A 16505-nucleotide genomic window follows, 5' to 3' on the forward strand; every position below is an offset into this window, starting at 1 on the left:
CTGTGCGTGATTAAACAATAAAAATTCACAGCGTACATGTAAAATTAAAGTGAGCTTAAGGTCGCCATGACTCTCATCGACCCTTTAGCATACACGCGCCCGATCTACTGTCGTTGATGATTTACTGGGCTGAATTCACGGAAGAGTCACATATGGCGCGTGTCATTGGTGGAAGGCAATCATTCGATTTAGTGCGGCGACGTACGCTAGGAGGACCGTTGTAATAAAATCCGCTCGCTGTTGGAGCGCTTTCACTTTTGCATCGTTTACCGATGATTTATGCCAGAGCTTCGCCCCACTCATCATCTTCACCCCGTGGATATGCTGTGGATATTTTTATATGTGGCGGCCATGCTCCTTCTCTACCATGACGCGCACAGCTCGCCTCGAGAGTGGGACCATGGAGGAGAACATCACGCTGGTGATCCCGCGTTTCTCTTGCCGTTTGCAATTAGCAGCAGTGTTTGCAGGGTGGTGGTTTACAAATCATGCTCTCGAGCTGCAGCTTTCTGCTGAAGGGTGGCTTGGACCGCAGTGTAGGCAGCTGTTGTTGTGCCTGCAGGTGGCTTTTTCATTGCGAAGGTAGCCACACGCAGGCATTGGAGTGGAAGCGGCCTGGAACGGCGCACCCAAGAGCGTATCTTGAAGAGGCCCACGTGCTCTGGTGGGAAAGAGCCGGCAAGCTCCTGCGTCAATGTGTTTTCTGCGCGTGTGGCAGGCACCACCGAAACGCTCTACTCGATTCCGCTGAAGAATCTAATAGTCGGCATCTTCCCCGTGCAGGTATCTCGTGCTTTATTTTCTGTGAGCGGGCACTCAGGCAGACACCGGGAGATTGTGACACCAAGAAGCTCCTCCAGGCACTTCCACAAGACTACGTAGGCTGCCACATTATTTTGGTGGCTCTTGACTCAAACCTTGATAATGCCGCGCCGTGCCGAGCGCAGACGCGTGATTTGTACAGGAAGGCAGGCGTTAGGTGCCCTCGGTTTGAACAGTATAGTCCCTGCTAAGACAAGGTCAGAGGAGGCTTGTGGAGGCCCCTTGCACGTCGACAGTCGCCCCTTGAACACATGAGCGTGAAATCCTCGAGGGCTGGATCGTGGCCTGCGGTTGGCGAGGATTTGGCACTCTGTTGAAGATGGGAAGTTTCTCCCTTTTTCACAGACTGCGGTAGGGTTTAAGATCGTGCGGTGTTTACCGCAGGCTGCTCCATAAGCTGCAGAGACCGAGGGAGCCTGCGGCGCTAGGTCTTGCCTTTCCACTGTTACCTGATGCAGTCCACTGTCGCAGGTTGCGAAATGTTTTGTTGGAAAAGCCATAGCTGGGTGTTGCGGTAATTGTGATATCGAAGCAATTGTGCGCGGCGGCGATACCCTGTCACTGACTGCTGAAATATGCTCGGGACGCGCAGCGCGTTGCAGCCACCGGTGTTCTTCGACAGCAGGTAGCCCGATGCTGATTGCACAAGCTTGCGTCAAACCTGTGGCGTGTTGTATGTTTCGTGCCAAAGCCATGCTGTGCCTGTGTGCATATTATCGGCGCTTCGTTAAACACTCCGACAGCGCCGCACCACTGACGTTCCTTAGAAAATGTGACTCGATTTGAAGTAGAAAACTCCACAGATCTAGGCACTTGAGGAGCTTAAACGACGCGTGCAGTCTCCGCCGGCTCCTTCGCGTTTCAACGGGCAAGTATAAAGCGAAATTCACAGTGACGCGAGCAGTAAGAGACCCGGTGCCGTCCCTGTACAGAGACAAAAACGATCTTTAAAGCGTCATTGATTATTCTAGCCACTCGCTATCGAAAGCCGAATTCAGCTATTCCACCACGGAAAAGGAATGCCTTGCCATTATTGGAGCCACATCAAGGCTTCGCCCTCACCTAACCGACGGCTCTTCAATGTGGTGACCGTTTATAACGCCTTGTGTTGGCTGGGAAACAGAAAGTACGCTTCAGGTCACTTCGCACAGTGGACTCCAGACTCCGAAAACTCGACGTAACCGTGGTGTACAAGCCCGTTGAGAAGCACTCAGATGCCGACTACTTATCCCGCGCTTCTATTGACCCGCCGCTTAAGAAGAGCCAGATGAAGACAACTCCCTGGGAACTTTAAGCGCATACAACTTCGGCGACAAGCAATGGAGCAGTGCAGAACTACGCAGAATTTTGGAGCACTTGGAAGACAATATCGTAATTCTCCCGAGGGTATTCAGGCATGGATTGCCGTCCTTGTACTTATGAGACAGCATGATAATAAACAACTTCTCATAGTGCCCTCGGCACTGCGCTCAGAGAGGTCACGCAGGGACCTGCATAACTGAAGCAAAGTGTGTGACCGGGCTAGTTGGTATTCCATAGTGACGTGAACAGCGCGTGTAATACACAATGACGAAGAACCGACGAGGACTAGCGCTGACTTCCAACTGAAATTTATTAACACAAACATGGCAAAACGAGAACAAGTAGGCACACGTGATCACCGCTCATTTGAATTGCGCATGACGGCGGACATGGAGAGGGAACTAAGAAACAAAAAGAATTAATAAGCAAAAACCACAAAACCGCGAAAAGACGTCAGGAGAAGCAATCGAAGATGTCTAGGTTATCTGACCCGATCAACTTAGGTAATCTATTTATTTTTCAGTGAGGGCGATTGAAGGTTTGCTGATGCAATTGCCTTTAGCGATAGCTGCAGCTTCAATGATTATGCGCGTGCTATCCTGACGATGCCTAGCTAAAATCTGTGTGTTATCGAATGCTGGAGCGCACCCGCATTGTGAACAGTGCATTGCAAGAAAACCTTCTGTCCCTCTGTGTACCTTTTGGTTATGCTCCTGCAAACGTACATTAAGGCACCTGCCCGTCTGGCCGATATAAGTCTGTCCGCAAGAGAGTGGAATGCTATAAACAACGCTACCAGAGCAGTCAAAGAATCTATTCGTTGACTGCTCTAGCAGTTGGAAGTCAGCGCTAGTCTTCGTCGGTTCTTTGTCCTTGTGTATCGCACGCGCTGTTCACGTCACCTGCATAACGACGCGACTGCTGGACACCTGGGCTTCTCGCGTGCGCTCACAAGACTTCAGGAGAAATATTACTGGCTGTACCTGAGCGCCTAAGTCGCAAGTTATGTCAAAACATACCGACACCTTCAGCGAAGCGACACACCGCAGGCAAGGCCAGCAGAATTTCTTCAGCCGACATGAGCCACCTAGATGACCCTTCCAGGAGATCAGGATAGACATTCTGGGGTCATTGAAGACGTCGTCCGGTAATAAGTAGATCGCCGTGGCTCCCGAATACCCCACACGCTATGCCGAAACCAGGGTCTTGCCTAGAGGTAGTGCCGCCGAAGTAGCGAGATTCCTCGTCGCGAACATTACAGCAGAGCTGTTATGCTCGAGGTTTGCCGTATGCCGTAGACAGATAAATTATCATCATGAACCGGTACGTGCTCTCTTCATCCTCTTCACCTTCGTCATCTTCTTCCTTTTCTGCTTCACTCCCAGAACAGGTGCGTCGATTTGTCCGGCGTGGGATGCAATAACTCTGATAGGCGAGAGAATGATAATAATAATCATTGGGGTGTAACGTCACAAAACCGCGATATGGTTATGTGGGACGCCGTAGTGGAGGGCTCCGGAAAGCTCGACCACAAGGGGTTCTTTTACATGCATCTATACCTGAGTTCACGGGCCTGAAGCATGCTCGCCTCCATCGAAGTTGCACCCGTCGCGGACGGAATTCGATCCCACGAGCTTCGAGTTAGTAGCACCCTAACATGTATATATATATATATATATATATATATATATATATATATATATATATATATATATATATATATATATATATATATACAGGGCTGGGCAAAGATACTTTGAAATTGTATCGCGATACGATACAAGATACTCGGGCAAGAAGTATTCGAGATACAGATACAAGATATTTGCGGAATATTTGTATCCGATACGATACTTCCCAATTGTATCTGAAGATACTTCGATACATTTGCAAATTTGCTGTTATATATCTATATAATGAAGCAGCAAAGGCCTATGTAGAAATGTGTTTACTTGAAAGTTTCATAACTGCGACCAGCTTTGTTTAATTTTAACAAAATATCTGTTTGTATCACAATATACAAACTTTCTTGCTCAAGGCGTATTAGTTTCATTTCTAAACGACTTATTGGGATTTGTTCGGCTGCTTCACGTGACAGCTCTTTAACTACTGCGCTGTTGTTTTTGCTTGACACTTCTGTAGTCTATTGGTGTCGCTGCTCTACTTCGCCACCAGCTAGCTGGTTACCAAGTACTTGCAAGTGCTTTCGCACGATGGCGCAAATACCGCTGTGCAGTCTTACTTTATCCACAAGCGTATTGTTTTCGTAATACCGCATCCACCAACAGGTCTACAACAGCAACAACGTTTGTAGCTGTATTGTTTGTGACGCATCGTGTAAAGACGATGAACTATATAGTTGGCGCTCACAATTAAATAAGGACATAAAACTGCAGTGATTTTTCATATTTTACTTATCTGCTGGCGTAAAGCGTTCGTTATCAACATATTCACTCACGTGCAATCTTTTACCATTTGTTCTCCGAGAGAACCTGAGCTGCCGGCAAACGTCTAAGACGTATTTTAGCGGCAGAAAACGCCGCAGGTTATCACTGCTATTCCCATTAGTGCCATTTCTAGCTCTGCTTACCTGCGGATTAGTAACAATAAGAATAAGAATAAGAATAAGGTTACCTAAAAGAAGGAAAACTAATATATTTAAGTCAAACAGCAAGGTGTTTCCGTATTAAACAATCAAAGTGAATAAGTATACAGGGTGTTTCACGTAAGTAGAACCCAATATTAAAAAAACAAGTGATTAACCACCGCTGAATGAAACCAAAGGTATTTGGTTTGCCGTCACGTGGCACTCGTTATTGTATGTTTTTATTAAGCTCAACTGGTTAATTAAATAAAGTCAATTAGGCGACAGTGCGGCATTTTTAATATTCACTTTAGGGCCAACTGCGCTTCGACACATCGTAGAGCGAATTTAAAAACGACCGACCCAACTTTTTTTGTCGGCGTAGATGCTGCGTGGTGAATGTTTTCGGGCTTTTACAGAAAGTCCGTGCAATATGAAATAAAACCACGTTCGCGGACAGTTAAAAAATAAGAATAAAGCGGAGAACGTACTTTAGCAGCAGGTTACAAAAGAAATATTACAATGAACAGATGGGCGAAAAGCTATGCAGAGGACTAGGTAATGTACGGGATGCAAACGAAGGACAGCAATGAGAGCACTTGTGCTAACAATAAAATTATCATTGAAAGAACTTCTCTAACATTATAGCAGGAAGAACAAAGACACAGTACGTCAGAATATTCCCTGTTACGTAAATGCTTGTTCTATTGCATCTAACGTCAGCACCGATAGTGGGATGGTTGTTAGAATCTCCTTTGCATGTAAGTCAATCTCATCGTACTATGCAAGTCAAGCTTGCGTCCACAAGATCTTTCAAATCGCTGATGTGTGGAAGGCGCGAGACGCAAAGCAGCCCCATTCTTGCATTCTTGAGACATTGCAACGAAGCATCACGCAAGACAAACTTCGACAGCGACAGTATAGCGACATCGGAGTTTGTGCGAAAGACGCCACACGCATTGGAGTACGCAGCAGAGTGCAGGGTCTATGAACAAGTGTCATGACGTCAACACAGCTAAAAAGAAAGAAAACATCTAGAAAAAAAAGGTAGGCTGCGCGTAGATGTTCGCACGCTTGTTTTTGTCGCGATGGCTCGAGCGCCATCACGTGACTCGGCTCCACCAATAGGGACGCTTAAACATCATCGCTCGTGATCGCTGGAGCACTCTGGCGGAAATATGCAAGAATGTTACTGCCGTTAGCTTTGTTCAGGTGGCTTAGTGGCAGCAATATCAGCTTGAGAACCGAAATTCCGGTCGACGTTTATTGTTTCGCACGGTGGTGTTCTTATAGCAGTATCTTGTATCTTAAGATACACGATACATTAATTAATGTATCGGAAATACAGATACAGATACTCGTTTTGCAAGACGTATCGCGATACAGATACAAGATACCCAAAGAGTATCTGCCAACGTGTCTAAAATCCTCAAAAATCAGGGGAAAGGCGATATTTGTTCGGCGCCTTCACAATTGCTGCTTCTGTAGCCGCAGGCACATTAAGATGGTTAGAGGCATCATTTAGGGCAGTAATTAAGAAACTCAAATTAATTAAACTTCTAATTAATGGAGCTAAGCGGTAATGTCAAATGGGAGAATTGAAGTCCTTCATGCGATAGACCCGTCGCAGCTTTGAGATTTCCAAAAAGCGGCCTTTAGAAATAATTGCGAAGTAATGAAATTCACGCAAATTCAGCGGTGAAAACGAAACCAAAATGTGGAAGGGCGCTACGCCATATTCTCCTGAGACGTCCAGAAAGAACGAGCGTCCTACACCTCTGTAATCGTTGCCTCTAACAGTGACGTCCTTCTGGTCGTCTGCTTGTTGCGCTCTCGGGTGCTTCGGTTTCGGCTTCGTCGTTGAAATTGGCTGAATTTCATTACGCCACAATAATTACTAGAAGCCGCGTTTCCTGTATCTAAAAGCTGCGATGGGTTCTTCGCATGAAGAACTACTATTTTCCCATCTGGCATAACCACATAACTCAACGAAATATAACGTTAATTATTTAACTATCGTAATCACTGTCCAAAATGATGTCTTTAACCATCGTAAGATGCCTGCCGCTACAGAAACGACATTTGTGAAGGCGGCGAGCAAATATAGCACTTGCCTGATCTTTGAGGATTTTGGAGACATGTCTTAAAACACCCGGTATATATATATATATATATATATATATATATATATATATATATATATATATATGTGTGTGTGTGTGTGTGTGTGTGTGTGTGTGTGTGTGTGTGTGTGTGTGTGTTTGTGTGTGTGTGTGTGTGTGTGTCTGTGTGTCTATACATATCCGTGTGCAGATATATAGCCGCACAGCACATGCCTTGATATTTCCTCCCACAGTGCACAATTTCATCATGGGGCGTCTGTTTTATGTAACCTTCGGGTAGCTGACATTCAAGATTTGCAATCTATATCTGTGACTGCGGGCATTTCCAACGCACTTATGCGTTGTTCATGCTGTTAGAACATTAATATTTATATCTGAATAATTTGTCAGGAATTCCCGCGTTCGTAAGTTGAATTTGTCCCTTCCGCAGGTATAAATTGTCGCAGCACCCATTTATTAGAAAACTACAGTAACGTAATATAATTGCAAAGAGTACTTCTTGCCCCGACTAGATTGGAAAAAATAGTTCTTGCCCCGACTAGAATGTAATGTAGCAGTTCTTTCACATATTTACTGACAATGAACTTTTCTTCAGCCAATGTTTAAAGAATGATTTCTCCTAATGCATTATCGCCTTGGTTTTTCATAAGCAATGCGTACTCTGCACGGATTCTATATGATTATGCGTTCATAAGTTTCGCTTTATTTTAAATGCGAAGCATTTCTTAGCGAACTTCTGCGACTTTGAGCGTATCTATCTATCTATCTATCTATCTATCTATCTATCTATCTATCTATCTATCTATCTATCTATCTATCTATCTATCTATCTATCTATCTATCTATCTATCTATCTATCTAGCCGCCTACAACTTTGTGCTCTCCTGGCCGTTTCGTTAATCGGATGTATACCAAAATTGGTGTGTCATAACATGGCCTTATTACGAACATAAATGACAGGTCATATCATGAAAATCAGGACACGCATGTCATGAGCAGCGTGATATACATTCCAAGGCCTTTGGGCTCCCTGGCCGTTCCGTTAATCGGATGTGTACCAAAATTGGTGTGTCATAACATGGCCTTATCACGAACATAAATGACAGGTCATATCATGAAGATCATGACACGCATGTCATGAACAGCATGATTTACATTCCACGGCCTTTGGGCTCTTGCGGCCGTTCCGTTAATTTCACATATACCAAAATTGGTACGGCATGACAAGAGTTCATGACGAACATAATGACAGGTCCTAACATGCAAATCATGAAGCTCATGTCATGTGCAGCATGATTTACATGACATCGTCTCGGGGCACTCGCGGCCGTTTTAATGAAGGGATACATACGAAAACTGGTATGACGAGACATTTCTGTATGACGACATAACTGACAGGTGGTAACATGAAAATCATATATGCATGTCATGTATGATCACATATGCATGTCAATATGCATGTCAATATGCATGTCAATATATGCATGTCAATATGCATTTCAATATGCATGTCATGTATGACATGATTTACATGCCACGCTCATGGCGCACTCGCGGTTGTTTTGCTAGAGTGATATACACCAAAATTGGTACTGTGCGATGTGACTTCATGAAGAACATGAAAAACAGGTGGTAGCATGAAAACCATGACATCCATGACATGTATGTCATGATTTACATGCCACGCTCATGGTGCATTCGTGTCCGTTTCGCTTGCGTGATATACACCAAAATTGGTGTTACGCGACACGACAGTATGCCGAACGTAAGTGAGACGTGGTAGCATGAAAATCATGATATGCAAGTCATGTACGACCTGATTTACATGCCACGCTCATGATGCGCTGGCGGCAGTTTTAGTAGATTGATATACACCAAAATTGGTATTGCGCGATGTGACTGTATGAAGAACATGAGTGGCAGTTGTTAAGATGAAAACAATGACATGCATGTCATGTATGTCATGATTTAATTGCCACGCTCATGATGCGTTCGCGGCCGCTTCGCTAGATCGAAGTACACCAAGTGACTGTATGACGAAGGTAAATGAGACGTGGTAACATGAAAATCATGGCATGCATGACATGCACGACATGATTTACATGTCATGCCCATGACGCACTCGTGCCGTTTCGCTTGCTTGACATACACCTAAATTGGTATTGCGCAACGCGACTGCATGACGAACGTAAATGAGAGGTGGTAACATGAAAATCATGACATGCAGGTTATCTATGTCATTATTTACATGCCGCGCTCATTGTGCATTCACGGCAGTTTCGCTAGCTTGGTATACACCAAAATTGGTATTGCGCGACGCCACTGTATGACGAACGTAAATGAACGGTGGTAACATGATAATCATGACATGCATGAAATGTACGACATGATTTACATGTTACGCTCATGGCGCACTCGTGGCCGTTTCGCTAGATTGATATGCAACAAAATTGGCATTGCGCGATGTGACTGTATGAAGAACATGAATAACAGGTGATAACATGAAAACTATGACATGCGTGCCATGTATGTCATGACTTACATGCCACGCTCATGGTGCATTCGCGGCCGTTTCGATAGCTTGATATACACCAAAACTGGTATTGCGCGATGAGACTGTATGATGAACATTAGTGACAGGTGGTAACATGAAAAACCATAATATTCATGTCATGTACGGCATGATTTACATGCTCTACTCACGGTGCACTCGCGGCCATTTGGCTCCTTTGATATACACCAAAATTGGTATTGCGCGATGTGACTGTATGATGAACATAAATGAGAGGTCTTAACATGCGAATCATGTTATGCATGTCATGTACGGTATGATTTACATGCCACTGTCATGGTGCGCTTCCGGCCGTTTCGTTAACGTGATATATACCAAAATTGGTATGGCATGACACGAGTGCGTGATGAACACAAACGACAGGTCATGCATTTATATACCAGAATATGTGTTTCATTGGCGTGGTGTGCACTAGATTGTGCATGCATGCGTGCATGGCAAACATGCGATATATGGTGGACTAGATGCCATGGCATGAATGATTTCATTTGGCTCAAAGACAAACAAAGCGATGTATGCAGCTCTTTGCTGGCTGCTTCGCATTATATCGATTCCCACTGTTCGTGGGATCTGCCGAATTTTTTGATTGCGAGGGATATTCAGCTGAACTGCCAGTCAGCGGCTTTATTAACAGGTTATTATATTGATTCCTGCTGAACAATACGACACCATAAAAATAAAGTGTCCTTAAGCATCCGTCTCAGGCATACGTGCCAACAGAATTCCTCTTCCGTCTTCTCCGTCCTGCTTCTCGTCTTTCATAGTTCCTGTATCTGCCATCTGTAAGCGTTATGAGGAAAAATTCCCATTTATTGATATAAATATTGAATATCCTGAGTATTGAGCGTCAGGCGCATTTGATCGTTTTCTTGTATCAATAGCAAGGGCTCACCTGGCGTTGTTTCGCTGCTAGCGATGTTTTCTTTCCTCGCCATATACGGACTAGTGCATCACTGCAGAGCTGTGGTTGCTCCTCTTTATTTTTTGCTTCACCTGCGACATATTGCCAATTGACAAATCAGTTCTGCTAAAGTCAGCAATATGTACGAATGTCGATGAAATGAAAAAAAGTTGTCGTTCACTTGTTTGAAGCTTGAAGCTGCAAGATTTCCTTACAACTTAAATTTCCTTACAACTTTGTGCTACATACAGGTAGGCGTCAATCTTTTTATCAATTAGAAATAAATTATCACTGGCATACCATTTATGAAAGCTCCACTACAGTTGACAAACGTCATCTTAACAACGAAGTGCACTTAAAAAATTATTAAATGCGATCCATTTCTTGGCGAACTAAAAGCACATTGGCATTAGGCATTGTTGTGCCTCAGCACTAAGGCCACAATGTCGTCGACTTTCCAATAAAGAAGGACACTGGAAAATGGAGTCTTCGCCCAGCTGGCTCCGACGACCGACGCCAGTCGTCGTTCCCAGCGACTAAGAACAGCGTTCCTGAGGGGGATGGAGGGGACAGACAATGGCGCTCCCAACACCTGCTACCAAGGAAAAGCCCAACACCTGCGACCAAGGGAAGGCCCAACACCTGTGACCAAGGAAAGGCCTGTAGGCTTATGCCACAGGAGCTAAGGAAAGATACGCCTCAACCATATTCGATGCCAGCAAGGAACGTGAGCTGTGGCTTCACGTGCCACAGCCTAGCGCCTTCTTTATTTTCTTGTCTCGCCATCTCGCGCTCCCCTGTCTGCGCGCTGCCCGAACGAGGGCGCTACAGGGCCCCCCGTGTAGACTGGAAGTCGGAATGTAACATGCAGTTTGTGATAGTCCAACGGAAGGTCAGGAGTAGATGAGAGGCTTTCTATGGCGGTCTCCAGGTACGCCGGCTTAAGTCGGTCCAAGCTGACTGTCTCTTCACGGCCGTTCTGAAGAAGAGTGGCAGTTTTGGGGGTGCGGTTAAGGACGCGGAGTGGTCCGTCGTAGGCTGGTGTCAAAGGTGGTCTCACCGCGTCGTGGCGCACGAAAACATGCGTTGCAGTGGTCAGATCAGGGTGGACGAATATGGACTTGTGTTCGGAAGGTCTGGGTGGAGTGGGCCGGAGGTGTTGAACGCAGACGAGGAGGCGTTGTAGGAATTGTTGTGGCTGGTCTGGTAGCTTCGTTGACGTGAAGAAGTCTCCCGGAAGCCGTAGAGAAGTGCCATACACCAGCTCTGCTGTTGAGCACTGCAGGTCTGCCCGGATGACAGCTCGTAAACCTAAGAGCACCAGTGGCAAGGCATCAACCCAGGTCGCTCTATTGAGGCGGGTAGTCAAGGCGGTCTTCAGTTGTCGATGAAGGCGTTCCACCATGCCGTCGGCGCAGGGGTGATAAGTCGTGGTAAGGCAATGTCTGGCTCCGAGGATGCCATTAAGGCAAGTAAACAGCGAGGACTCAAATTGACGTCCACGGTCTGTTGTCACGGTGCCAGGACAGCCAAAATGGGATACCCACGTAGAAATGAAAGCGCGGCCAACTGTCTCGGCGGCGATATCTTGAATTGGAACAGCTTCTGGCCAGCGTGTGAAACGATCAACCATGGGCAGTATATAACGGTACCGCTGAGACACTGGTAGAGGGCCCACAATGTCTAGATAAACTTGGTCGAGACGACTGCCGGGTGAAAGGAAAGGTTGGGGAGGCGTCTTATTATGACGGGAGACCTTTGTCATTTGGCAGGGCAGGTACAGGCGCGTCCAAGCGCGCACATCGCCGTTGATTCCGGGCCAGACATACCGCTGGGTGAGAAGACGCTGAGTAGCCCGAATGCCCGGGTGACAGATGTGCAAGGAGTGGAAAACGGTGCGTCGTAATGAAGCGGGAACGAAAGGGCGGGGAAGGTCAGCTGACACATCGCACCACAAGGGCTCAGATGATAATGGATGACGCACCAGGCCTAGTCGGAGGCGAACGGGGGTTCTCCCGCATAGCGGCAAGCTCTCTATCATCCTGCTGTGCGGAGGAGAATGAGGCCCAGTCGATGGTTGGAGATGGAGAGTCAACCGCGGCTCTACGAGAAAGGGCATCTGCGGCGATGTTGTCAGCTCCTTTCACGTGGCGGATATCAGTCGTGAACTCCGATATATAAGCAAGATGGCAGAGTTCACGGGGCAAGTACTTGGATGAGTTAGTGCGGCAAACATACGCCAGTGGCTTATGGTCAGTCAGCACGTAAAACGAGCATCCTTCCAGAAAATGCCGAAAGTGCTGTATCTCAGCGTAAATGGCTAGTAATTCCCGGCCGAAGACGCTGTAGCGGGTCTCAGCAGGAAGTAGCTTCCGAGAGTAAAACGACAACGGTCTCCACTCGGGGAGTTAATGCACTGCTGTAAGACGGCTCTGACGGCCACGCTGGATGCATCCACCATCAACCGAGTAGGGGCGTTGCTGCGCGGATGAATAAGAAGCACGGCGTTAGCGACCGCTTGCTTCGCAGCAGTAAAGGCGGCCTGAGTCTGTGACAACCAAGGAATGGCGGAGGATGCGCCGGCAGTTGACCGGAGGAGGTCGGTGAGCGGTCGTAGCAGTTCGGCACAGCGTGGTATGAAGCGCCTGGAAAAATTAAAAAGTCCCAGAAATTGGCGTAATTGGCGCAGTGTTGTAGGCTGAGGATAATCCTGGATTGCTTTAACGTGGGACCGGAGAGGGCGTATTCCTTTAGATGATGTGTGATGGCCCCAAAACTCGAGCTCAGATGCACCGAAAGTACACTTCGAGGCGTTCACAACGAGGCCGTATTGCTGTAGACGTTGAAACAGAGCGCGAAGATGGTGCTCATGATCTTCAGGCGTGCGGCTGGCGACGAGGACATCGTCAAGGTACGCAAACACAGCAGGGAGGCCCCGTGTCACCTCAGAAATGAACCGCTGGAAAGTTTGAGCCGAATTGCGGAGTCCAAAAGGCATCCGCACGTATTCAAGCAACCCAAAGGGCGTCGTGATGGCGGTCTTAGGTATGTCGGCGGGCTCGACAGGAATCTGGTGGTATGCCTTAACAAGGTCCACTTTGCTAATAATTGTGGAGCTATCGAAACGCGATGTAAATCCTGGATGTAAGGTAGGGGATAGCTGTCGTGGGCAGTCTTGGCGTTCAACGCTCGATAGTCCCCACAAGGACGCCAGTCACCAGGATCACGCTTTGGCACCAAATGCAGCGGGGAAGCCCAAGCGCTTGACGACGGGCGTATAATGCCGAGCTGCGGCATGTGGTCGAACTCCCGTTTAGCAATTGCTAGGCGGTCTCCAAACAGGCGGCGTGGTCGAGCGGCTGCCGTTGGACCCCGCGTGACATTGTGGTGTTTCACCGTACGTTTAGGCGGCTGTGGGAGGTTGCACGGTTTTGTTAACTCCGGGAAACTCGCCAAGATTTTTTCGGACGGTGAGGAAGATATTAGCATGCGGACGGCCATTGGAGCGATGTCGGAGAGGACTCCCGAGATGGAGAGACGAGTCTGACCGTCTATAAGGCGGAGCCGCCGCACGCTGACGTCCAAATTGAAGTATGAGAGGAAGTCCGAGCCGATGATCGGTTGAACCACGTCTGCGATGACGGAAACCCACCGGAAAATGCGGCGAAGATCGAAGTAGAGAGTGAGAGATCGGAGTCCGTACGTCGCTATAGACGAGGCGTTGGCAGCACGAAGCACTTGCCCCTGTAACTTCGAACGATCAGCCTTAGTCAGGGGCACCACGCTAATTTCCGCGCCCGTATCTATAAGGAACCTGCCGCCCGATAGCTGGTCTGCGACCATGAAAAGGCGGCTGGAACAAGAAGTGAGATCACACGCCGCCATCAGTGATCCCGGCAGGCGTTTCCCTGCCACGAACATGGAGGTGTACACGTCGCGGCTCGGTGTCGGAAACGCCGGTGGTACCAGCCGAGAGGTGGAGGGCTGGGACTCTGAGCCTCTCGTGTGCGTGGAAGAGCTCGACGACCGGAACGAGGCGAACGAGTCTCCTGCAGGGGGTTCCGGAGCGCGGCAATGGAGGCGGCGAGTTCGTCGGTGCGGACCTTCAGGCGCGAAATTGCTGCGCCGGCTGGTGGTAAGACAGCGTTGACAGGTGGGGAGGTCACTACATGAACCTGATGGGCGAGTTCCGCCAGGCGGTCGAGGCTGATGTCGCCGGCCGCCGCGAGGACGAGGCGGATTGGCTGAGAAAGGCGTTGGAGGAAGAGCTCGCGAAGCAATTCTGAGTGGGCAGAGACGGCGTGCTCCCCAAGAAGCTGTCGCATTCGGCGCAGTAGTTGCGAGGGGCGCCTGTCGCCAAGGTCCCCCTCTGCAAGGAGCTGCTGTAGGCGGACGCGTTCCGAAGGCATGAATCGCTCCAGCACCTTGGTTTTAAGGTGCTGATATGGCGTAGTGTCCAAGGGGTTGGAGACAACGTCGGATAGCTCGCTGGCAACTTCAGGAGGAAGGACTGAGGCTACATGGTAGTAGCGTGTCGTTTCCGAGGCAATGTGGTACAGGGAGAATTGCCTCTTGACCTGGTGAAACCAAACTTGCGGGTCCTGTGACCAGAAAGATGGCAGACGCAGTTGCACGGCCGAGACGTCCTGCAGACGTGAGGCTTGTTCAGTTGAAGGTGCATTCGAGTCCGTCATTGTCTTCGTCCTAGGTCACCACTTGTAGGCTTATGCCACAGGAGCTAAGGAAAGACGCGCCTGAACCTTATTCGATGCCAGCAAGGAACGTGAGCCGTGGCTTTAAGTGCCACAGCCTAGCGCCTTCTTTATTTTTTCTCTCGCCATCGCGTGCTCTCCTGTTTGCGCGCCGCCTGAACAAGGGCGCTACAGGCCCAACACCTCCTACCAAGGAGTGGCCCAACACCTGCGACCAAGGAAAGGTGCAACACATGCGACCAAGGAAAGGCACTATACCTGCGACCAAGGAAAGGCCCAACACCTGCGTCCAATGAAAGGCGCAACACAAAAGACTGCTACCTAATTTAAGGCCGTGCCGGCTCGTTGTTAGGGCAGTGGAGCCAGCCGACTTTGTCGTACTGGCAGGGCTGTTAACTGAGATCAGAACCATGTCAATATACTGTACATAAAGTATTTTTTCGTCCTTCATCTTGTCATGATGACGGCTCCGTGCACGATACCCACCCGTGGTCCCAACGACTACGCTACTAGAGTGGCAACAACGGTGACAGCAATGGGATACCACGGCCCGTATCCTCAGCTGGGCACAAGAAACCCGACCCCAGTCGCAGCAGTATGTATGTATGTATGTATGTATGTATGTATGTATGTATGTATGTATGTATGTATGTATGTATGTATGTATGCATGCATGTATATATGTATGTATGTATGTATGTATGTATGTATGTATGCACGTATGTATGTATGTATGTATGTATGTATGTATGTATGTATGTATGTATGTATGTATGTATGTACAGCCACACGCGCTTCTTTTAATAATACTTTTCTGATCTAAGTCCGTTGCACGCGTAGCCGCTGCCTTGCGCAAGCCGGGCCTTAATGTCTGGGAACCTTCCAGATTATGTTAGGATCTTCTTATTGGCTTGAGCGGGAAAACGCGAATAGCTCAGATTATTCTGGAAGTAAAGCGGCCACCAGCGATAAGGCTCGAACGTTCTATGCTCCATGTATAAAATGCCGGCGCACCTTGACGCTGTTCAGTTTATCGACGGCCGATGTCCCATTCGCCGCAATCAGTGTACAGCGTGTATTGCTATACTTTGAGTTTGCATACCCGGCCACCCGTCCTCAAGTTCGTCCAAATAGAGTGTTTCATCTTGAACAAGCCGACTGCGGCCTTTGTCACCGTCACGAACCCGTGACATCTGGGGGAGGTGCTGTTCCTTCATGTCGCGGACACCCCCGTCAAGCCGTGAGCACCGCTCAAGTCGCAAAGAAGACATCGACGCCACCCGCGACATGCGAGCCAACCGCAGACGAGGTCTAGCACCAGAGTACGAGTTTCTACCCGATAAAACCCGAAAGACAAGGTCATGTCCACAACGGCGGCAACGATGACAGCCCCTGTGCCACCGCACGCGACAGTCGTGCTACAACAGCGCAGGGAGCCGCCAAAGTTCCGCAGATCATCATTTAAAGGCACGGAAAGCTGGCTCGTAGC

General features: G+C 48.1%; 2 protein-coding genes across 2 annotated transcripts; both read right to left on the bottom strand.

The window, feature by feature from the left end:
• Positions 1 to 11070: 11070 nt before the first annotated feature.
• LOC119397156 (uncharacterized) lies at positions 11071 to 11709 on the bottom strand. Its single transcript, XM_037664595.1, has one exon. The coding sequence runs from the start codon at positions 11707 to 11709 to the stop codon at positions 11071 to 11073; it is 639 nt and encodes a 212-aa protein (XP_037520523.1).
• A 2479-nt stretch (positions 11710 to 14188) lies between these two features.
• Positions 14189 to 14998, bottom strand: LOC119397157 (uncharacterized). Its single transcript, XM_037664596.1, has one exon. The coding sequence runs from the start codon at positions 14996 to 14998 to the stop codon at positions 14189 to 14191; it is 810 nt and encodes a 269-aa protein (XP_037520524.1).
• Between the last annotated feature and the right edge of the window lie 1507 nt (positions 14999 to 16505).

The sequence above is a fragment of the Rhipicephalus sanguineus genome, chromosome 6, assembly GCF_013339695.2.
Source record: "Rhipicephalus sanguineus isolate Rsan-2018 chromosome 6, BIME_Rsan_1.4, whole genome shotgun sequence".
In the NCBI taxonomy this organism is placed as follows: domain Eukaryota; kingdom Metazoa; phylum Arthropoda; class Arachnida; order Ixodida; family Ixodidae; genus Rhipicephalus; species Rhipicephalus sanguineus.

Coding starts and splice junctions, on each gene's coding strand:
- LOC119397157 (XM_037664596.1), bottom strand. CDS start 14,998: ATGACGGACTCGAATGCACCTTCAACTGAACAAGCCTCACGTCTGCAG.
- LOC119397156 (XM_037664595.1), bottom strand. CDS start 11,709: ATGGTGGAACGCCTTCATCGACAACTGAAGACCGCCTTGACTACCCGC.